This window comes from Diceros bicornis, chromosome X, assembly GCF_020826845.1.
Source record: "Diceros bicornis minor isolate mBicDic1 chromosome X, mDicBic1.mat.cur, whole genome shotgun sequence".
NCBI lineage: Eukaryota > Metazoa > Chordata > Mammalia > Perissodactyla > Rhinocerotidae > Diceros > Diceros bicornis.
Window position 1 is genome coordinate 137,074,423 of NC_080781.1, and position 22,672 is coordinate 137,097,094.

At 46.8% G+C, this 22,672-nt stretch overlaps 1 protein-coding gene across 11 annotated transcripts in view; it reads left to right on the forward strand.

The window, feature by feature from the left end:
- The window catches only part of ZNF185 (zinc finger protein 185 with LIM domain), a 66,556-nt gene extending 44,096 nt beyond the window's left edge, over positions 1–22,460 (forward strand). For 2 of the 11 annotated variants that reach the window (XM_058534901.1, XM_058534905.1), the window contains 7 exons: positions 7,228–7,425; positions 10,248–10,358; positions 11,529–11,603; positions 13,661–13,732; positions 15,295–15,394; positions 18,924–19,022; positions 19,768–22,457. In XM_058534901.1, coding sequence (XP_058390884.1) covers positions 7,228–7,425; positions 10,248–10,358; positions 11,529–11,603; positions 13,661–13,732; positions 15,295–15,394; positions 18,924–19,022 — 655 coding nt within the window. In that variant the 3' untranslated portion in view covers positions 19,768–22,457. Of the gene's footprint in view, positions 1–7,227; positions 7,426–10,247; positions 10,359–11,528; positions 11,604–13,660; positions 13,733–15,294; positions 15,395–18,923; positions 19,023–19,767 lie in introns of all 11 variants that reach the window. The other 9 variants (XM_058534899.1, XM_058534904.1, XM_058534906.1 and 6 more) reach the window with 7 other exon arrangements.
- Positions 22,461–22,672: the final 212 nt, after the last annotated feature.

Here is a 22,672-nt window from a genome sequence, read left to right on the forward strand (position 1 = left end):
CAAGGGAGAGGTGACGGCTACAAGTCTTGTTGCCTTACTAATGGTAAAGGTGAGGGAAAGTGGTAGCCAAGGCTGCTCTTAAGATTTCAGGGTTGGGCAACTGGGTGAATGGTGATGGCCCCAAAGTGTGTCAGGAACTAGCTGAGGGCTCGCAAGGAGGTTGAGGGCTGCTGGGTAGAGATATGGTAAGGTCATTTGGGTCATGCTGAATGTGAAGTGCCTGTAGGGAATCCGGGCAACAATGTCTAGTAGGCTTTTGAGTAAACAGGCCTGGAGTTGAGTGAAAATTCGACCAGGGCTAGAGAGTGGATGAGGTTGCCTGGAGAATGCCAGTTGAGCGGGGGGGTGCCGTTTCCCTGCTCTCTTGTTTATACTATTGGCCTCCCTCCTCCTCTTCTCTTGGGGAAGAATGGCTTATTTGGTTGCCAAGTTGGGAAAAGGAACTGCATGGACCCCACTTGGCCCCTAATTCCCCCTGTCTTTGGAAGCAGATGACTTCAGATGTACAGCCTAGAAGGTTCCCCTGAATTCTCTGCTTCTCTCCACAAGCTCCCAGGGTCAGTTGTCCAGCCAGGCCCGTGGCTGGGTGAGTAAGTGCCTGTGCTTTGGAGATGCAAGGGGAGCCTTCCTTTTGGGCTCTTCATGTAAAGCCGTCTGCTTTATCAGCTGACATTTATCTCCATTTTCTGCTCTTCTTTTGTCTCAGAAAGAAAAAAAGGGAGGTATTAATTATTGGCCCCTAAAACTCTAATGGAGTATATAAAATGAAAAAAGGAAAAATAAGAAACAAAGGCAGATGGGTCGGAATTCTGGAAAATAATACTGAAGGGTCTTGTAGAGGAAGAGGAGCTCAGGGGGTGGCTACCTTGAGGGGGCAGGTTGGTGGAGCAGAAAGGCTATGGTTGGATTATGGTGGATTGAGGACGGAGTGGGGGGTGAGGAAGTACAATTGGTGGACGTGCACAACTCTTTCTAAAAAGTTGCCCATGAAGTGATGGATGTGAGAGGGGTGAGTGGATAAACAGCTACGAGATGATGGGGAGGGCCTTCTAGAGTGTGTGCTTATATGCCAGGTAAGGAGAGTTTGCTGTTCAAAAAGAGAGTGAGCAAGGCCAGCCCGGTGGCATAGTGGTTAAGTTCACGCTCCACTTTGTCAGCCCGGGGTTCGCAGGTTCGGATCCCAGGCACAGACCTACACACCGCTCATCAAGCCACACTGTGGCGGTGTCCCACATACAAAATAGAGAAAGATGGGCACAGATGTTAGCTCAGGGCCACTCTTCCTCACCAAAAAAAAAAAAAAGAGAGAGAGAGTGAGCAAACCTGAAGGTGAAGGGTCACTGAGGTCACGGTGGGAGCTGCGGGGTGGGAGGTTCTAGAGCCTTGTGCAGGAAGGAGAAGGCTCTGTCTCTGAGACAGGAGGGAAGGCTGAGTGTGCTGTGTTTCTGAGGTGGGCAGCAACACCCTGGAAACTCCTTTTCTCTCTTCCTCCTAAGTAGTCCACCTCCTGGAGCGTGCTGGGGTGTGGCTGTGGACAAATCCCCTTCCCAGACCTGGCTGGGTTCTCTATTTCCAGTCTTTGGGTCCAGTCACTGGCATGGCATCTCAGTAGACTATGTTCATCAGCAATCTGTGAGTGTGAATTTTGGAGTCTGTGAGCCAAGGGATTAAGGACCACTTACTGCTAATAGTCCCAAGTAGCAAGCAGTCCCTCAGCCACTGGGCATGTGCCAGGAGGAAGGCCAGTTGGTGCACTCTGCTAGTGGGGGAGACTTGACTAGCCCAGGATTCTAGGAAGCGCAGAGGGAGGCAGAGTAAGAACTGTAAGGATGTAGGCAACAATAACAGCAGAATTGTGAGGGAGAGTCGATGGAGGATAGGAAAAATCCTTGTTAGTATTTTAGAATGTCTGAATTGACCAAGTTAGAATCTTCAAGAACCCAGACAGAATAGGGAATTCTCACATGTGGGCTGGTTATCATTTCACATGGGGACAGTTGGTGTGACCCAGCAGGAGAGGATCAGGTAAAACATTAGGCCATGGTAAATTGAGTTTTTCCATCGGTTTAGCAAGGTTTAAGTTTTGTAGTCCATTAGCTCTGTCATTTCAGATGACTGAGGACAAGGACAATATAATTTGGGGTAAGAGGAAGAACTTGCTGGATTTCTTGGATGACTTAACTGGTGAAATGGATTCCTCAGTCATTTGCAAGAGCCAGAATTCCCCACGTGGGGATACTTGTTCTAACAAAAGTTTAGCAACATAGCGGTTAAGTGCGCACACTCCGCTACTGGTGGCCTGGGTTCGGATCCTGGGTGCGCACCGACGCACTGCTTCTCCAGCCATGCTGAGGCCGCATCCCACATACAGCAACTAGAAGGATGTGCAACGATGACATACAACTATCTACTGTGGCTTTGCAGAAAAAAAAAAGGAGGAGGATTGGCAATAGATGTTAGCTCAGAGCCGGTCTTCCTCAGCAAAAAGAGGAGGATTAGCATGGATGTTAGCTCAGGGCTGATCTTCCTCACAATAAATAAATAAATAAATAAATAAATAAAAGTTTAGCAACAGTAGTGGCAATGGCCCTTTTAAAAGGGAAACCTTCAAGCCAATGAGAGAACACACATATGGTAGTAAGAACATATTTAAAACTATGAGATTTAGGAGTGGAATGAAACCAAATTGCCAATGAAGAAAAGGTCCTGAACATCCATATATTAAGAAAATTCCATAGGTAACTGATATGAATTTCAAATAGAAAACCACTAGCCTAGAATACACTGGATTTAAATTTTAAAAAGTAAAATTGCAACTAAGTTAACATTTAAAAATAATTGAAATTATGACTGACAACACTGTGCTGTTGTTGTCTAATATCAGGCAAGCCAGCACCAGGACTCTGAGAAATAGAAGCATATCATGGGCAGTGAGGGTGATACTGAGCAAGGGCTCCATCTGCTCGCGGCAAGATAAAAGGCCAAGCAGGCAGTGGTGGAGAAAGAACTTGAATAAGCGATAAGCTAGCATATCGGAAGACGGTGGACTATCATCCTAAAAAACCCATCTTAAAGGGGAACTGATTGGGGAGAGGGCTCAAATGTCAGGCGATGACCGCAGAATGTTGGGCACTTTCTGTGCAGCAGATCTGTGGAATGCAACATTCCTGAGGAATCTAAAAAACCTCAGTTACTTCTTTATCTGGGACAGAAGGAACAGTTTGGGCAGAGGACATAAATTTGCTGCTAACAAGTTATTCTTTCTACCGGTCACAGATTAGTTTGCCTACATGCAGTTCTAAGTGTTTTTCCAAAGCACATTGTGAGAATAAGACTGGGAGGGGAGCATGTGGCCTTGGGGGTGAAGTTCTAAGAGTCCTCTGCGCACGGGTGACTGTCTTTCAGATTTCTTATGACAGGCGAAGCTTACAGTCGGTCATTTTAGCTTCTCAATGCTCCTGTGTGATGCTTAGTCAGGTGGAGGGCTGTCCCAAGCTACTATCTTATCAGAGGTCCTCCTGCTGTTCTGAAAGGCAAGCTCAGAAACTTTGGTTACTTTGTTTCCCACGTTAACCTTGTGAGTACAGGCGCAGTTTCATCCTAATTCAGGGAAACTTGAACTCCTTCTTCCTCTGTTTCAAGGGTACTGACAAATCTCTAGGAATTTTATATAATTTCTGAAATATTTATATAATTAACATTTTACCCATTAAATTTTAATTTAGGAAAGGCTCGGCATTATTGTTTTTTAGATTTGACAATGCTTCCCCTGCAATTTATACAATATTAAATAAACCTAATTATTTTTAGCACCTCTCTTATTACAAGATGAAAGAACAGATAAGTTCTTTGGGCCCTCTGGGAAATGCCAGTGTCAGTTTTAGGTGTAAAAGATATATCATATTTTATTTGGGGAAGGCAAAATGTCAAATGTTATCAGGAGGTTTGAACATTTGATTAAATAAGATTATGGGATACTGGGAAATAATACTTAGTTATCTATTGAATCAAAGTGACAAAAAAATTAGACACAGAAGGTAACATGATTATAGAGCCTCTTAGCTTCTTTAAAATTAAAAAGCCTTTTAAAAAATAATTGAGGACATGATAAAGTCAACATAAGGGATAGGACATTAGGCTGATAAGACATAAAAGCTTTGCCTTTTAGACAGATTACTCAGGAGGAAATAAAGACCATTTGTAACCTTTTATTAAGAGCAGACCAATGATCGAAGAAAATTTTATTTTAACAGAGAGAAAGGCAAATTTTAGTTCTGCGTCAGTATAATATTTGATACTAGAGCTCTTTTTTGAAAATCTTATAAATGGTCTCATTTATAAAATTTTAGTCAGTTTTTAGTCAGTTTTCACCACGACAAATAAAATTTCTTTTCTGTGAATGTTTTAGAATTTTTAAAATATCCATTTACATTTCATCTTACATATTTTTTGGAACCACTAGTTATTTAAATTTAGGACAAAATTATTCTCTTTTTCCTTAACACAAACATTTTTGCATACTTTGCATACAAAGTTGTTCCCCTTTGCCATTATCACTTTTAGTAGTCTCATTTATATATATTGATTACAATTTTTAACTATTAGTAACTTCTGTTTTACAGAGAAGACTAGGATGTAGATCATTTTGAACTATCATATGCCAGAATTTTGTAGCAGACTAGTAAAGCTTATGAATATATATATCATAAAATTTTATAGTTATCTACTTTTTTATAGTATAGTTTTTCAATGCGGACAAATGAACACATTTATTAACAGATCCAAATTCAGCTTCTCTGTACTATAAAAAATAAGAAGCAAAAAGTATATAAATTTAAAATTAGGCTTAATAACTAATGTTTTAGTATTTTATCTTAGAAATGATCTAGGTATTTAATGAATATCTATTAGTTAATTTAGCATAAGTCTAAGGTTTTAAATTACCAAAAGGATCTTGGAAACTGTCTTTAAGCTGACATATTATAAAACATAATTACTGTTGAAATAGTTTGTCAGAATAATGACTCAGTTTGGTTAAAAACAAATTTATACTTTTATAAGCTTAAATATCTAGTAGATATAATACTAGCTTATTCAACTAGTAAACCTGTTTAGGTTTAGGAAGAATATACCCAAGACGAATAAAAATATATGCTTCTATTCTATGTAATGTTGAAAACTCTCAAGACATCACTGTTTTTATTAAACAATATAAAATTAGTCTTGTTTGCCAAAGATTTATCTAAATTCTTTGAACTAGAATTTTTAAAATATTCAGGTTAGTTTTTATAAGAATAATTTTTCTTTTTTACATTCAAAGTATTAGAAATTGTTTCTTTAATTTATGAGAGTTTTAGGAATATTTAATGTATATAAGTGCTTATTTATCTCTAAGTCAATTGGAATGGAGGATAAGGGATTTTGAAAGTTAATTTGGTAATACTATCCAAAGGTAAGAAAATATTACACATATATTACATACATACATACATAAACATACAGACAGGAATAGAGATCTTATGGCTTTAATTCTAAATTTTCAGCCATGAGTCAGGTAAAACAGAAATACAAAACTCACTGGTTTATATAAACAGTTGGCTCTCCTCCTTGCCCCACTTTATATTTTTATCAGAATTGTGTTTCTGGCGGATGGGACAAGTTGAGGTTACCTGCTCAACATGAAGGCTAAAGCTTCCTACTAATATTTGTAGAGGAGGCTTTTAAGAATTTTTTTTTGCCCTGATATGTGATCTTTTGGAGACTGTAGACTAAATTTTGAGTGAGGGACCAAGGAGCAACCAAACAGCCATCGTGGTGTCTCCAAAGCCCATCTACCTGGATAAAATATCCAGAGCGTTTCCAATTACTTTGTTTTAGCCTCAGATGGTTGTTTTTGGGATCCCTCAAATCCTGGAGAGCCCCCAATGGGAGCAGGGACCTAAAGGACCACTTACTGGTCCTAGACACATGGAGGAAGGAAGGTCTGTGCTGCTGGGGTCCTGCAGAACAGATAGTTTGGGATATTGGGAAGCAATAGTAGCTTTCGTGGAGAGTTGACAGGAAGAAGGGAACGAATAAGTGACAAGAGTTAGTGTAGACAGCTCTTTCAAGAAGTTTGGCTGTTGGAGGGGGAAGAGAAGCAGGGGGGTGGGGGTGGAGATGGTGGTGGCTGACGTTAAGGCCCTTTTGTTTTAAACCGGATGTTTAAGTGTGAGCCCTTGCATCTGCTTCCACCCTACCTCCGTCCCAGATTTAGTGATGCTTAGTTTAGAGGCGATTACGTGATCAAATTGAGCCGCAGGGAAGGGGTTAAAGTTCCATACTGACTGCTATTTATGAGCTGCAAGCGGACCCTCACTCCAGCCTTTTCATGTGTAAAAAAGGGATGAAAATGCTATTGCCTCGTAATAATAGCTTTGACTACTTATCAATAAAGAAGACAACAAGGGCCTCGCTGCGAAAACAAAGCGGCCACAGCAATATGTGTACGCCCACGCGTGCGTGCAGCGGGATCCAACGCGACTCGGCGAGCGTGTGGCTCGTGTTTGTGCGCCTGCGCGCGCCGCCATTTCCTGCAGCCGCAAGGTGAGGCCGCGGTGCCCGCCGGGAAATGCGACCATCAATAAGGAAAATGGCTGCCGTGGGCGAGATCACCTTTGGCAGGGATTATTCTGCAGCCTTGCCCACGCCGGCCGCCAGATGGTGCGCGAGGATCACAAATGGGCTGGGCCGCACATCTCTGGCCTGGCCAGGATTTGGGTTTTCATGACCCTCCTCCATTGTGGGATCACCAGCCTGTTTGAGAATCTAGCGAGCGTGACAGTCCTGTTACCTCTCTGTCGCCCCCACCCGGCCCGCCAGGGCAACCTCGGGGATAAGCCCCTTCCCAGAGAGCTGAGTCCCTGCTGGGCCTGGCTGTGTGTACAGGTCTTCTGAGCACCGTGGCCTGGGGAGAAGACAGGATGGTTTGGGGCTTTTTAGGCAGGACAGATAGACTGGGATGGGGAAGGCGACTGCCTTTGCTGGTGGGAAGGGAGCAGCGGTTCTGGAGCCCTCCCTAGGACAAAACAGACTCTCCCCAAGGTGGAGGCCATACCGCGCTCCTCTCTGCCCCACCCTCCAGAAAAGGAGCGTGCTATAGCCACAGAAGGTGACATCAGTGTGCACTGGATGAGCAAGGACTGGTCCCACAGCACTCACTCCATAAGGGTGCTCATTCTTCCTCAGTGCCTTGGCTGGGTCTGAGGAGAAGATTGTGGCTGCCAAGGTGGGAGAGGCCTGGCAGGAGAGGCCCAAAACCCTGAGAAGTGACGAGGGAGACCCAGCTGCAGCCATCCAACAGCCTGCAGACCCCAGCACCTCCGAGTGGCAGAGCAGCCCCAGAAGACCCGAGCAGTTTATGGAACTGGACAGCCAGGCCAGCAGGTAAGGACTGTGCTGTGCCGGGCCGGGCTCCTGCCTGTCCAAGCCAGAGTTTTGTCAGGGCCCATGACCCAGAACAGACCCTAACACAGTGGGCATGCCTGCTGCCCTCTACAGATGTGACTGGCTAGGAGCCAGTGGGAAGCTGACCAGCATGGAGTATCCCAGGGTTGGGTTGCCACAGGCTTCAATTTGGAGCCACAGCACTAAATCTGTTAGACCAAGCCTGGCACAGAGAAGGTGCACAGAGAACCATGTTGTCTGGCAGCCATTTGGAACTTGAAGACCTGGGTGAGGAAAGGGATATGATGTGCTTTTGCCATTCTTGGAGATCGAAAGTCTCTGAGGCACACGTGCTCTGGTGTGGATGGGACTCTCTGCCAGAAATTAAGGATGTTGGATGAATTTTTCCACTGCCACCACCACCACGATGGTTTTGCATGGCAGCATTTGGGTGCTCCCTTTGCTCCCCAGATGTCTTTACCCAAAGTGACCATGAGTTTGGAAATAACCAAGACCCACGGGCCACGGCCTAGAGATAATAGGTAAGTGCCTCCTGTGCGCCAGTTGTAGGTAGCAGTCATAAACACATTGAACAAGATGGCCAGGGTCCTGTCCACCCATCCGCCTGCCCTCAGGGAGCACCCAGTGTACCAGTGAATGAACACAACAGCAGTAACACTGTAGTGATAACCATTAGCATTTGCTATGTGCTAAGAATGTGCAGGCACTGCTCTTGTGCTTTATGTGTACTCACTTAATTCTCACACCAACCCTAGGGGGGAGGTACTATTATTGTCTCTGTTATACAGATGAGAAACTGAGGCAGACAGAGGTTAAGTAGCTTGCCAACAGTCATCCAGCCAGACAGTGATCTAACAGGGATTAGAACCCAAACAGTCAGAGCCCAGAGCCTGTACTGCTAATCACCGTCCTTTATCAGCTGCTTCTCCATTTGTGATAAGCCCAGAAAAGAAGGAAACTGGGTGCTCTGATGGAGGGAGGCCAGGGTAGGGGGTGTTGTAGCTAGGATGGTCAGGGAAAGCTTTTCTGCTGAGGAGGGGACCGCTAAGTTGAGACCTGATGCATAAGGAGGAGCTAGCCTGGTAAAGAAGCTGGGAAGATGCAATGTGGGCAGAGGGAGCAGCATGTACGGAAGCCATGATGGGAGAGGGAGTCCAGGAGAAGGAACTGAAAGAAGGGCCCTGTGGCTGGAGGGTGGGAAGTGAAGTGAGGAAGGGATAGGAGACCAAGTGGGTGGGGCCAGGGCTAGACCTTGTAGGCTAGGGGAGGAGGCTACACAAGGGTGGTGAAATGTTACCCGATGAGGGATAGGGAGCTCTTTTGTTGGAGGTCTCCCATTGCTCACATTGCAGTCCTGGAGGTATCCCCATGGGATTTTTTTACCTTCCTCTCTCAGCCCTGCTGTCCCCTCAACTATTGTGTTGGGTGTGGATCAGAGGATGCCAGGCACTTGCAAGTTGTTCAATCAGAAGAGCATGCTATTTCCTTCCTCTTGTAGTCAATCCTCACTCTCTGGCTCTGTATTTTATCCCCCATCTGTCTTTCCAGGTTACTGTGGGGCCTCCCCTCCTAGCCAGTCCACTTTCTCCAGTCTCCATGGTGTGTTCCTGTGTCATAGAGTGACATAGGAATAGGCACAGGGTGACTGGGTGCATTGAGGTGAGGTACCTCACCCAGCCTGGGCAGGTACTCTGAAAGGGCTTCCTGGAGGAGAAGGTGGTGTTATATGCAAAGGTACAAGAGAGGTTGGTCAGTATGGCTAGAGCTTCAGGTACATGTGACATAGTTTGAGAAGATGAGGCTGGGGAGCTAGGCAGGTGCTAGATCATGATTGTTCTCCTCCTCCCCAATCTTAAAGTAGTTCAGGTTCTGGCCACGGGATTCTCTGGCAAGGAGATTATACCCCAGACCCTAGGACAGGTGGAGGCAGCCACATCCAGAGCATTATCTGAGCAGTAGCACTTTGGAGTGTGCACCCATAGAGCTGGCCTGAGGCCACTGGAGAGTGGGAAGACATGAGGTGGATGGCACAAATGGGGAGGGATCAGTGGTGATGCCCAACAGAATGCCCTGAATTGCAGCTTTGGGTATGGGACTGGTGGCCTGGCAGCAGGCAGAGTGAGAGCAAGTAAGGGCCTGGCCAGAGAAAGGCCTTGAGAACTGGGTAGGAGGTTGGATTCCAGGCCAAGGGCTGTGTGTTGCAACTGAGGGTTGGAGATTCAGGAAAACCATTATACCTGTCAGTTTCCTGCTTCTGCTCATGGCTTGTGCCTTCCAGAATGAGGTGCACCAAGTCTGTTCCTTCGTGATGCCTGAATTCATTTGTCCCTCTCTCCTTTGGCCTTGTATCCTCCAGAGAGTGTTCTGGAGGATGGAGGAGGTGCTGATCCTAGGAAGGGGCTGTCCCATCCAATGAGGAGGTGAGCTGGGCTGTGTCTGTTAAGTCCCCCATAGCTCCGTGGCTCTCCTTGAACCAAGTGAGTCACAGGCCAAGGCCCTTGGCTGCAGTAGGAAGTTCTGGGCAGATACTGGAAGATTGGGGTCTTGTCACTGACTCACAGTGTGACCTGGGTCACCCAGCCTTGATTTTCTCATCTGTAAAGTGAGTAGTTCCACCCATGGATCTCAGGAGCCTCAAAGAGCGAAAGCTATGATTTGCAAGGGTTGTTTGAAAGTCATTGACATTCTTTTCAACTCCTTGAAGTGGCAGTCTCGGGATTAAGCCCCCCAAACTCTGTCTAACCTTGGAAGGTATCAGCTCTCAGTGGTGACCCACTCGCCCCTCCCTCCACTTTTTTCAGGGTGAGAAACCCCTCAAGCTGTGTGGTCACTGTCACCGTCACTGCTGCTGCTGAGCAGCCTCACGTTTATATCCCAGCCTCCCCGAGTGAACCAGACTCCAGCTCAACCAGGTAAGAAGGGACTACCTGGGAGATGTTTGCTGGGCTCTTTCCTCCCTACAACTAAAGGTTTTTGTCCCATGTCACTTCCCTGACGTTAGTTCTAGTGCCTCCCCTAACTCCCAGCAGCCCATTGGTCAAGGCACGGCCTAGCACAGTCCGAGTCCCCCCAGTATCAACTCCTACTTGTGGGCCTGGACAGAGTCCCATCATATACCCTCCCTATCCCAATGAGAAGCTGAGGAGGCACTTTCTAGGGCTCTGCCATTCCTAGAACCTGGGTAATATCTCTTGGTGAACATGCCTGGGAAGGCCAAAGAAAGCCCTTTGAGGCCAGAGCCTGTGTCTGTCTCTCTCTCGTTACCTGTTGTGAGGAGAGGTGCATACCTACTGTCTCATCTGCACTCCTGGCGCCACCCGCAATCTTAGAGTGCAGGAAGGGAGCCGTTGTAGGGAGGCTGAGTGAGGGGTGTGTATGTGTGGCGGGGAGATCAGAGGGGCCTCTGCTGACATCAAGCCAGCAGGCTGCAGTGCACAGCATGGAAATGGGGTCAAATTTGGGGTTGTAGTGAGCCCAACATGAGGCAGACGTTGTTTCCAGTGTTGCCAGGGGCCTGTTCGGGGTGAGTTGACTTCTAGGGCTCTAGAATTCCAGAAGTGAGAAGAGAGAGGTTAGATTGCTGATGGAGATTCTCACAGAGCAGCAAGGACTGACACGGTAGGATTGAGGCTTAGAGGCTCTCCTGGCCCTGCGTGGAAGGGAAAGAAAACACGGTCCAAGATGAGGATGCAAAGTCCACTGCACTGAAGTCTGGGGCAGGGGCAGGGCGTGCCCCCCACAGTATTGAGATCCACATGGAGGAGGACAGCATATTGCCATTGGCTGCAGGGAGCTTCTTTATAGGGCTCTCAGATCCGCATGCAGCAAGCTGAACCCACAGGCTTTGATTTCAGCCCGAGTCCACAGTGGGCTTAGCTGTCCAGCAGCTCCCCTTTGCCGCTTTCTTTGCCTGGAAGTGGCTGGAGCTAACCAGCACCTGTGCCCCCAGGCCTTCCCAGGAGATCCTTCACTTCCTTCAAACCAGATGGAGGTCCTTCTAGCCCTGGATCCCTCCTTGGGGTCACGCCCAGTCCCCTGGAATCTTCCAGTATACCTCTTTCTGTTCTACTCTGCTCCTACAGCAAAGGGATTCTCTTCATGAAGGAGTACGTGAATGCTAGCGAGGTATCCTCCGGGAAGCCAGTGTCCCCACACAGGTAAGAGCAAGTCCCCAATTCTGCCAGGCCCTGTGTCGTCCTCATTCCTGCACTCCAAGTACCTCATCCAGGGTTTGGCCCAGAGTAGCTTCTGTGTAATCATCTATCAAATGGATGAACGATGTGATTGCCCACGGACATGGTTTACGCATTTCCAGCTGTTCTACCTAACTCAGGGCCTTTGCGTTCCCCCTTTATTGTTACTTCATCTTGCACCCTATTTCATCCCTTTCTGCCTTTGTTTCTTAGTAGACTACAAGTTTTCTTTTGAGAAATCCTGAGAGCATCACTCTTTACAGAGCTGGTGGGGCCCTTAGTTAATTCCATCCTGTTCCAGAACACAGGGCTTCTCTCTTCAGCTCTCACGCTCTTTCCAGCATGCCACATTGCCTCATTTGAACACATTAACTGCAGGTCCTGAGATAAGCATAACTTTTCATTCATCGGCTCTTCATCTACTTGCTTCCTGATGCCATACAGATGGGTACCTCCATGGCAGCTCAGTTAAAAACTAACCCATACTGACACAGTGACCCCCTGGGAATGTTTTTTATGACATGTCATTCCCACTGCTAGGGTGAGGATGCTGTGGAATGATGCGCATGGGTGTAGGGGTCAAGTTCAAGCCCCAGCTCAGACCCCATTGATTGGGTCATTTTGGACAGGATGCTCAACCTTTCTGAGCCTCAGTTTCTTCATCTGTAATTCCTTAGGGTGATTTTTCTCAACAGCTTTATTGAGATATAATTCACGTGTCATAAAATTCACTCTTTAAAGCATATAATCCAGTGGTTTTTAGTAAATTCACAGTGTTGTGTAGCCATCACCACAATCCAAATACAGAACATTTTCATCACCCCAAAAGGAAACCTCATACCCATTAACAGCCCTCCACTCCGCTAGCCACAGCCCTTGGCCACTGACCTATTTTCTGTCTCTATAGCTTTGTTCACGGAGGTTTTGAGATTAAAAGTAAAGTATGAAAAACTTCCATCACCCCGAGGGAGCTGTCTTTGCCATCTAGCTTTTGCCTCTCTGAGTGTCACTTGACTGAACTCTGTCCATCTCCTGGTTTTTCTTCTCCCAGTCTCACCACTCTGTTAAATTTAATTTATACATTTTGACAGATTTATTTTAAAATTGAATTTAATATTTAGTCAAACTATTACATCTTATGAAAAAACAGTAGACTTTCTTTATTGTATAGGGAAAATTGTGTAGTCCAGTGTGTTTTCCCCTTTTGCTTTACCTTCCAGGAGGCTTAGAGATAAGCTTAATACTCAGAAGAGATCAGAACCTGGGCTGAAATTCTATTTCACCCCTTACTCTGAGCATGACCTCAGGCAGATCACTTCACCTCTGAGCAACAGTTTTCTTAACTACCTCCTGGGGTCACCACATGGCTCTAGTGAGAATGACAGCTTCACTAAAGTGTATCCCAGGGCTTGTAGCTAGTCGCCCTTCCCTGCCAATAGTTAAAATATGTATATATATATATATATATATATATATATTAATTTTTATTATAAAAAGTCATATTATGAAAAATTAAGATGCAAAAAGGAGACAACCTCAACCCTAATCCTACCCTGTAACCCAAGCCCAGGTATTATGTTGGAATGTTTCCTTCGTTTTTTTTGTTCCCATCACTAGTGCCTGATTTCTACTGTGAGTGGTCTCCTGGTGACTGTCACATTATAACCCAGACACATATGTGGGGAGAAAAGCCCTGCTCCTTTCCCATTGGTCAGTGAAACTGGGCGTCTTCCTGGTATACACAGCCTTGAGAATCCTACCCCTCGCTTGTCATCTTCCTCACCATGGCAGATCTTCTTTTCCCCCCATGCAAGGGCTCTGCTCCAAAAGAATTATGCCTCCTTGGCACCAAGTTCAAAGCTTCCTCTGCCATTTAGCATAACAGATGATGGTTGGCCATGCAGATTCGTGTCAGAGCTTGTGGGCACAGTGTTAATCAGAAAAGCATTCCCCACTCATGACTATGGTAGTGATCTGGCTCCCATCTTCTGCCCTCTTCTCCCCCCTCACACTCCCTGCAGCATCAGCAGAATTGAGGACTCATTCAACATGGAGAAGAAACCCCCATATGACAGCATCCCATACTCTGAGAGGTAAGTTTGCTGCCTTACCAGGGAGTGGTCTGGCAGCTGATCCACTTGCAGATCTGTCACACCACTGCGTAGGGTGGTGCTTCCCTTATTGGGATGTCACACTTGTGGCAACTAAAGCCTTTAAACCCAGCTAAGATCAGAAGGCAAACACAAAGGCCTCTGAGAAGGTAGATGGTGGTGTCTGAAAGCCCAGGAGGCTTGTGTCCGCAGGAGAGACCCTTGGGATTAGAACCTAATTGATCACTTAATGAACCTGAAAATCTGACCAGAAGGAGAAAAAACTACAAAAGAGAGTGGTGGGTGGAAAATGAAGAAAAGTGGGTTGCTATCATCGAGAATTCAGAAAAGAGCCAGGAAGAGCCATTCATTTGGAATGAATGCAGGTGCAGAGAATGGCTCATTCAGCAGTTTCAAAACCTGTCACTAAATGACAGTAGTCACAGGATGGTCTTAATGATAAAGAAGCCCTGTTTTTAAATTCTTGGAATAGGAGAGAAAGGAGTCTTAGAGTTGTAGTTCATTCAAGTCACAGTGAAGGAAACAGCTCTGGAAGGAATAAATAATGTGCCTTAAGTCACACAGTGAGTTAATTGCAGAGCCAGGACTAAAACCCAGGTCAGGGGTGTTTCTACTGCCTGTGGACTGGAGCTGGTGGTGGTCAAACATGCAGGAGGAACAGGGCTGTGACAAGGGCAGGAGTCTTTAGCAACAGTGTCAAGAGACTGAGCTCTGGGCCATCAGCAGGATGGAGGGACGAAACTCGAGACATCCATGGCAATTCTGGGCCCTGGAAATGAGCCAGAGTGGCTCTAGGTTAGTAGCACTGCTCCTGGCTCCTGTCAGAAGCAGACCCAAATCTCTGGAAGAAGGCAACCCCAATTTAGGCCTGAAGGGTCGGGGCAGGCAGGCACTTTCAGCATTTCTGTCTGAGGAGGAAAAGCAGGGGAGGCTTAGGAGCAAAAGCAGGGATCCTGGAATTGGGGAGATACTCAACCGAGAAGTTGGTATCTAGAACTTCAACCTGAGATCCTAGCAGGTTCTATAGCCAGACTAACTTTGTGAAAGTTTCTGCAGTACCATAGGGGCAGGGTGAGTCCAGGAGTGTAGGGTCCGAGAGGCAGGGCTCAGTGGTCCCAGGCGTGAAGAGAAAGGCCATCAAGACAGGGGGCCAGGTAGGGCATACAAGGACATGTCTCCTGTAGGAGAAGACATGGGTCTTCCTGTTCTAGAAGGGAGCAGTCTCCCAAACTGATATGCTGGCAGGGGGGCAGGGAGAGGTAAGCTGCCTGGAATAAGAATCACATCAGTCTCCTCACATATGATAGTGAGTAGGGTGAAGATACATGATCAGTTTCTGGAAACAATGCAAGAGTCTATAGTGGGCTGAGGCCTGGGCTGGTCCAGGGCTATGTGGCCAATTGCATACCACAGGAAAAGATGGCAGGCTGGGAATCCTGGCAGCAAACCTAGGCCTGGCTGTGTCAAACCAGAGGACCTGGCTGCATCACATCAGTAGTCTGCATGCCAACCTGACCGCCAAGTTCTTGTTTTTCATTTCACAGAACTGGAGGGATCTGTACTTACTGCAACAGGGAGATCCGAGATTGCCCAAAGATTACCCTAGAACATCTTGGCATCTGCTGCCATGACTATTGCTTTAAGGTAAGGAAGAGGGGTGGTGCTGCTGAGAACATTTTCCAGAGCTAGAGAGTCTTATGGATTCAGAGAGTGTGGAAAAGACTTGATCTCTGTATGATTATGCTCCATCTCAGAGACTTTGCAGATCTGGGAGCTGAATGAGCTCCCAAGTCCAAGGAAGTAAATGAGTGCTGGCAATTCTATGCGCTTAGTACTGTAGGGGAGACAGAAGTGGTCTTCTGGGGAAAAACTATTCCCAGCATAGGGCCAACAAGCGAAAAGGGCTTGGGGCAGGAGCATGGAGTATTTTAGCTTGCATGGCTGGAATGGCATGAGTGAGAGGTAGGTGGTAGAAGGTTAAGGTCACAGAGATAGCTGGGGGCTGGATCATGTAGGCCTTGGAGGACACAGAGAGACTTTGGATTTTATTCTAAATGCAATTGGAACCTACTACAGGCTTTGGGTCGGGAAGTGACAAGGTCTGATTCATGCTTTTTAAAGGATCCCTCTGGCTGCTAGATGCAGGAGAGACTAGTAGAGCAGGAATGGAAAAAGAGAGACCAGAGAAAACTGTTGCAGTAGATCAAACTAGGGAAAACAGTCACTTGATGAGAGAGTTGGCAGTGGAGATGACGAGATGGTGGCTGGATTGGGGATGCTGTTTGAAAATAGAGCCGGCAGGTTGTAGAGTGTGAGAGAGTGAGAGGAGTCAAAGGAAATTCCAGTTTGGGGCCCAAGCCATTAGTTGAAAGGATGTTGGTGCCATTTACTGCAATGAGAAGGACTAAAGGCCAGCAGATATTCAAGAGGGAAGCTGGAGCCAGGAACAACTGAAGATGCCTCCGGGAGAGCTATGCGGGAGGTCACATAGTCATTTGGATGTGTAAATTTGCCTTCCAGGGAAAGGCCAGGGCTGGGAGTCCGCGGGGCATACATTTTTGCTGAGCCATCCCTGAGCTGTCGAACTCACCTTGGGTGTGAATAGGAGGGCCCAGGGCTGAGCCCTGTGGCTTTCTGGCATTTAGAGATTGGGAAGAGGAGAGAGTCTACAGAGGCGGCTGAAAAGTAATGGAGAGTGTGGTGCCCCAAGTGACACAGTTTCTTAGAAGACTGCAGTGGTCCCCCTGTCAATGGTTGCTGCAAAATTCAATGGTCAATTCTCAGGCTGTGCAGAGCCCACTTGAGATGAGGGCTCATGAATTCCTGCCAAGTCCAGACAGTGTGGTCCTGTGTGGTTCCCGTGCCAGGCTCTGGCAGGATAGAAGCAGGGGGAGTTGCATTTACCAGGGTGGAGATTTTGCTGGGTGAGTTGGCAAGATTGAGGCTGTGTGCAAGAGAACAATAACAGTGAGATGGTGTGCTGGTCCACGTATTGAGGGTCCCAGTGGTGATAGGAACCTGTCCAAGTAAGCTGGAGGATGTAGGAGTCAAAGAGTGGGACATGTGACTTGCAGATTTAGGATGCAGTGCACTTATTGGTAGTGACAAGGTCTAGGGCAACAGATCTCACACTTGAGCATGCATCAACATCCCCTGGAGGCTTGTTAAGACACAGAACGCTGGGCCCCAGCCAAGTTTCTGACTCAGTAGGTCTGGGTGGGACCTAAGAATTGGCCTCTCTAACAAATTCCCAGGCAATACTGAAGCTGCTGGTCCAGGGACCCCACGTACAGTCTAGCCAGAGCAGTGGCTGATGTAGAGAGGGGGCCCAGAACATTGGAGGAAAGGAACAAAAGACCAGGTGGTGGGGAGCTCCTCCATCTGTGTGGATCCAGAATGTATTCAGGATAGTACAGGAGTAGTGGTGGAAGGAGAGAGAATAATCCAGATGTGAAAATCATTGACAGGGGCTTGGCCTGGAGAGCAGCAGTAGTTTGCAGTAAGAAGGGAGCAGGAGATGGGGGCCAGCCTGGTGGTGTAGTGGTTGGGTTCGAGTGCTCCGCTTTGGCAGCCCGCGGTTCGCAGGTTCAGATCCTGGGTGCGGACCTACGCACCGCTTATTAAGCCATGCTGTGGCAACCTCCCACGTATAAAATAGAGGAAGATGGGCACAGATGTTAGCTCAGGGCCAATCTTCCTCACTGAAGAAAAAAACAAAAGAAGGGGGCAGGAGGGATAATTTGAGGGCCAATTGTGTTCCATGGATTCCAAGTAGGATTATATTTTTCAACCTAAAGATCATGACATGTGGTTTGGCAAAGAACATTTTGTTTTCCTGATTCCTGGACTTACATGAAAACCCCTAGAAGATTTTGTCAACTTTTGGTTATATACTTAATTACAGGGCACTGCTGTTGAACATAGAGCAAAAATACGGGAGCATGAGACCTAAGCAACTCTTGACGCTAGGTGTTGGGGGAGGGGGCAGTTGGAGTGGGCCCAAGTCCCCAGGAAGGCTTTGTGAGGGAGGCGGGCCTCGAGTCGGGGGCAGAGGGGCACACAGATATTTTCCAGGTGGCTAAACATGAGCAAAGGCAGCTGCACCTGGCCGTGGAGCAGCTCTCCATGGTGCATGCAGATGAGATAGGAGTAGGAAATCAGGAGGGTGTGGTGTGGGAGGAAGAGGCATGGAGGGGCAGAGATCTTAAACTTGCCCAGTCAGGGTTCACATAAGGGCTTTGGAAATTGGAGTTGTGGCAAAATAGTGAGGCCTTGATATTCTTGGGGGATTCTTGGAAGGTTGGCCAGGATCACAGAAGTGGAGAGGGTGTCATTCCTCTAGGATCACAGAGCTTCTCAGAACTGAGGGTCACAATCCCGGCTCCGACATCAGAGCCCATGTTATCCCAGCCACACTCTGCTGCCTCCCAGGAAAGGTCATCCCCTTGCTCTCCTTCATTTGTACAAACTAGTTTGTCAATACCCTTAATTGTAGGTTTTGCTTACCTCTATTAAGTTGACATAACATTTTAAAATACTAGTTTGTGTGGTTACATTTAGGAAAAAAGAGAGGACACCCATGGCCACAGCATCATAACAACCCGTGAGGGGCCCTGTTCTCCACAGTGTGAGGCAAGCCCAGATTGTTGATTTTTTTTTCTGTGTTCACAGAGGTGACCCCCTAAATGGATCAGCACCATCAGTTGGCTAAGTTGAGGTTCAAGTCCTGGTCCACAGTGACTAAAATGACAGAAACATAATATAGAGGGCTGAGGGCTCTACCTTGGGCTATCTCACTAAATGTTCCTGATGGCCTGCCGGTGTGCCACTTTTATAGCTGAGGAAATGGAGGCGCAGAAAGCCTCAGTAACTTGCCCAACCTCACACAGCTAATAAGTAGTGTGGATTTAGGGCTCAAACTCCAGCCCAGTTCTGAAACCTGGGCTCCTAACCACTATGTGATCGTGCTGCCTGCTAGTTTTTGTGATTTTTTTTTTTTTCGTTTGAGTTTTGTCTCCATTTTCTGCCATTTTTTTTATTGTCTACTTCAAGGTCCAGGATGTGCTGCCAGCTCACTGTCTGCCTGCTCACCTTGGTCAGGCACCCCTTCCCTACTCCACTCGTTGATGTTGCTTTATTTGTGTGTTGACCTCTAGCTTGCTTTCTCTTTCAGTGTGGGATTTGCAGTAAACCAATGGGTGAACTCCTGGATCAGATCTTCATTCACCGTGACACCATCCACTGTGAGAAATGCTATGAGAAGCTCTTCTAGGTGGGTGCTGGCACCCCAAGGGCCAAGCAGCCAGGAAACTTATTAGGGGAAAGAAATGTGCCCTGGTCTCTCCCTGAGTCTCGATCAGGACACTGCTATCTCTCTTAGCCTGTAGGTTCAGGGGGCTCAAAGTCTTCATGTCCCTATGCCTTATGATACTTTGAAGTCTCAGGTGGCACAGATAAAGACTCTCCCTGGGGATACTTCCAATTTGCAGGGGTCATAGTCTCTTCCTTTCAAGAAGTGCCATCCATGCAGCACCTCAGCTGAGCCCTCCAGCTGCCCTGGGATGCCAGCCAAGCCTGTGTTGTTAACCTCATTTGGGGACAGGGAAGTAAAGACCTAGAAAGGGAAAGAGTCTGGGGAAACCCCTAGCTAGTGGATGGCAGAGTCAGGACCTCAACCTAGGACTTCGGATTCAGGTCCAGGGATCTCTGCTACAGTGCCTTGGACCACCTCCACCATTGCTCATATAGCACCAGATCAGGACTCGACAGCCAAAGTGTTGACTTAAACGAGATACAGCTGAGGGCCAGCAGCAGGCAAAGGCCAGGATAAGCGGGCATGTGTGGGAGTGGATGGTGCTGTCCTGGGGCTGGCCCAACCAGGAAGGGCTGCTTGGGTAGCCTCTGGGCCACATTGTCAGCACTGCCTGAAGACAGGTTTGCCTGCTAAAAGCCGGTGGAATTAACCCCACTGTCTGAGCTGCGTGGGGCCCGGTGCTAATAGGACGTTGCCTTTCCAGATCCTGGCAGTCCCTCCTGCTTAGCACCTCCTCAGCTAGAAGCACAGAGGAGAATACCTCCCTTGAAGGCAATAGGAATGGGTAGCAACAAGGTTCTCTACCAGCTACAAGCCTCTTCCAACTCCTCTCCAGAAGATGCATTGACTTGGACTGTTACTCCTGATGCCTGGAGTGGTCAGCCACCCCAAGCGCCTCTGACTGGTCATTGGATTGGATGTGTATTTCCAATCTCATGGCTACTTCTATTTTCTTTTAGCTCCCCCAGGCTGAGAAGAAGCTGCTGACTCCTGGACAAATTTGGCTGTCCTGAGTTGCCCCAAGTTTCCTAACTTCATCCCTCCCCATTTGATTTCTTCATGCTTTTGCCCTTCTCAAGTTGAACTTGCTTACAGCCAGTAGTATATCTTAATGATGCTATGTTCCTTATTTGTGTGTGTAACTTTTTATAGCTTAGAAATCACTTCACATCCATGATCTCATTTCAGGCTCAAGCAGAAAGGATTGAACAAGAATTCCATCTTGGCTTCCCTAAGACAGGTGGCCTCCTGGTATGATAGGCATGGGCAAGAGCATGGGGTTCAGTGTGTTGTGACTCTTGGGACAGAGAGCACATCCCATTCTGGTCTACAGCTCTGAGTGTACCTTTGGGACTTGAGAGCAGAAGGAGACCCCCTGAAGCTTCTGAGGGCCAGGTTGAAGACTGTTGATGATCCCTGGTGGGTAAATTGCAGACATTGAATGCTAGAAATTGGCATAGGCTAATGTTTGGCTTGTCTATTTGCCATATATATATTTTAAACTTTCCATACACTTTTAAAAGTAGTTAGTTGCTTTTTATTGAGTTCTATAGCATATTTTAATTACCTCTTTCTACCCACCTTTCACTATAGTTGAGTTTTGTCCCACAGGCATGTAGTCATGTATTAGAAAGTTTACAGAATTAGGTTTAAATTCTATAGGATGTGATTCTTAGGAGGCTACTGACCAAAGGGACATCTGTGTCTGAATCTTGGTAGGTGATTGATACCTTTGCCCTCAATTCCTGATCCCTAAGCTTTATGCAGAAATCCTCTAAAGTAGGTTTTAGGGTATATAGACTCCTGCAGGATTAAGAAGGGAGAAAAGCAGCTAACATTTCTTGAGGCCTTTCTACATACCAGGCATTATCACAAAGTGATGATGTTAATCCCCATACTAATCTTGTGCAGAGGGTATTCTTGTCCCCAGTTTACAGATGAGGATATTGAGGCTCATATATGAGAGATGGTCATTGCATTGTGCAGAACCATTGCTGTCTCTCCCTTCTAACAGTAACCACAACAGCGAGCACTGATTCAGTGCTGAGTATGTGTCAAACACTGTGCTGAGGTTACCTATCCTACCAGGTAACACCACCCCCTCAGGCCTCTCCTGAGGCACACTCTTACAAAGAGGAGAAGGTGTGAAATCACTCCTCGTCTGGCCATCCTGGGTCGCCCTGTGAAGTACCAGAAGGACCAAACTGCCCCCCTTCTCTCTCCTCCCCTTTCCCTGAAACCGCTTCTGAACTGAGATGCTCACAGCTGGCAAGAGATTTGACTCACAGACCTTCCCAAAGAGGAGCTTGTCAATCCAGGGAAAGCTCTAGTGGGCTAGCCAATCTGAGCACAGCACCTTCAGTGACCTCCTATATTCCAGTCCAGACTCTGTCCCAAGCTAGCAGCAACTACTGGGGCCCCACGTACTCAGAATGTGGAAACCTGTTGCTGGCTGGACAGGTGCAGGCCCATTCGTGTGGTCAGCTGACGCTCTGCTCAACTTCAACTGGGCTTCTCTACCTTTGGGACCAGCATCGCTGTGTAGGCTCCCCGAGAGGAGGAACAACCTGAGAGTTTTCCTGATGAAAAATGAGAGCCTCTTCTCTTGATTTAATTATAAAATATCTCTCCATCTCTCCCATTTCAGAGTCCTATGCACATTGACTGGTAGGCTTGTTCTTCTTGTCAAATGATCAGGGAGGATCCATTTATTTGCAAAGAGATGCATCAGATTTGCTTTGGAGGGAAAAAGTGGTACAACATGCCGTGTACTGACACTGAACGTGAGCTGGTGTTCCTCAAGACTAGCCCTTGGCCCATGGTAGGCACTGACACATAGGTGCTGAATGAATGAATGAAAAGAAAAGAAATGTCACTTTTTGGGCAGGAGGTGCCATCCGTGAGTCTTGGTACTACAGGCCCCGCTGATGGAGTGCAGGATAAAAAGGTCCAAGATAGGCTGGCTTCCCCACCTTCAAGATACACTCTGCCTTTAAGGGAGTTTTAGAACCAACATGCAAGATATTGATAGAAAGCTTGCGAGATCAATATTGATTTCAATCCAAAACAGCCTCTCTCAATGGCTAAAAAGGCACAGAATTCTGCAGACTTAAGGAAAAGGGGTGGTTGCATCACACTTTTGCTTTTTAATTGCCTAGTGTGTTTAATCATACTTGCTTAACCCACATTAATGTACACAATTATAATAAATGTTAAGATATTATATGTGTTAAGGTTTCCTTTTTTAAGTGTAATAACTTGGTGTACCTGGCTGTGTGATTTATTTTCTCCTATTACCTGAAGCCATTCTCTCTACAAAAGCAAATAAATACTTTCAGAAGTATCAAATCTAAAGAGAAAAAAATAGCAAGATCGAGAAACTATGCATGCACAGGGAGTGTGGAATTCTAGATTTGTCAGATCTTAATGAAGAATATTTTGAAGAATATTTTATTCTTTTGAGTCCGTCCTCCCTTTCGTTACCATTGCAGACAGATGACCACCTAGTCCTTATTGCACACTTGCAGTGACCAGGAGCTCAATCCCATACAAGCCCATTCTGTCTGTAGATAGGCCCAGTTTTAGAAAATGCATTCTCCAGTTGAGTT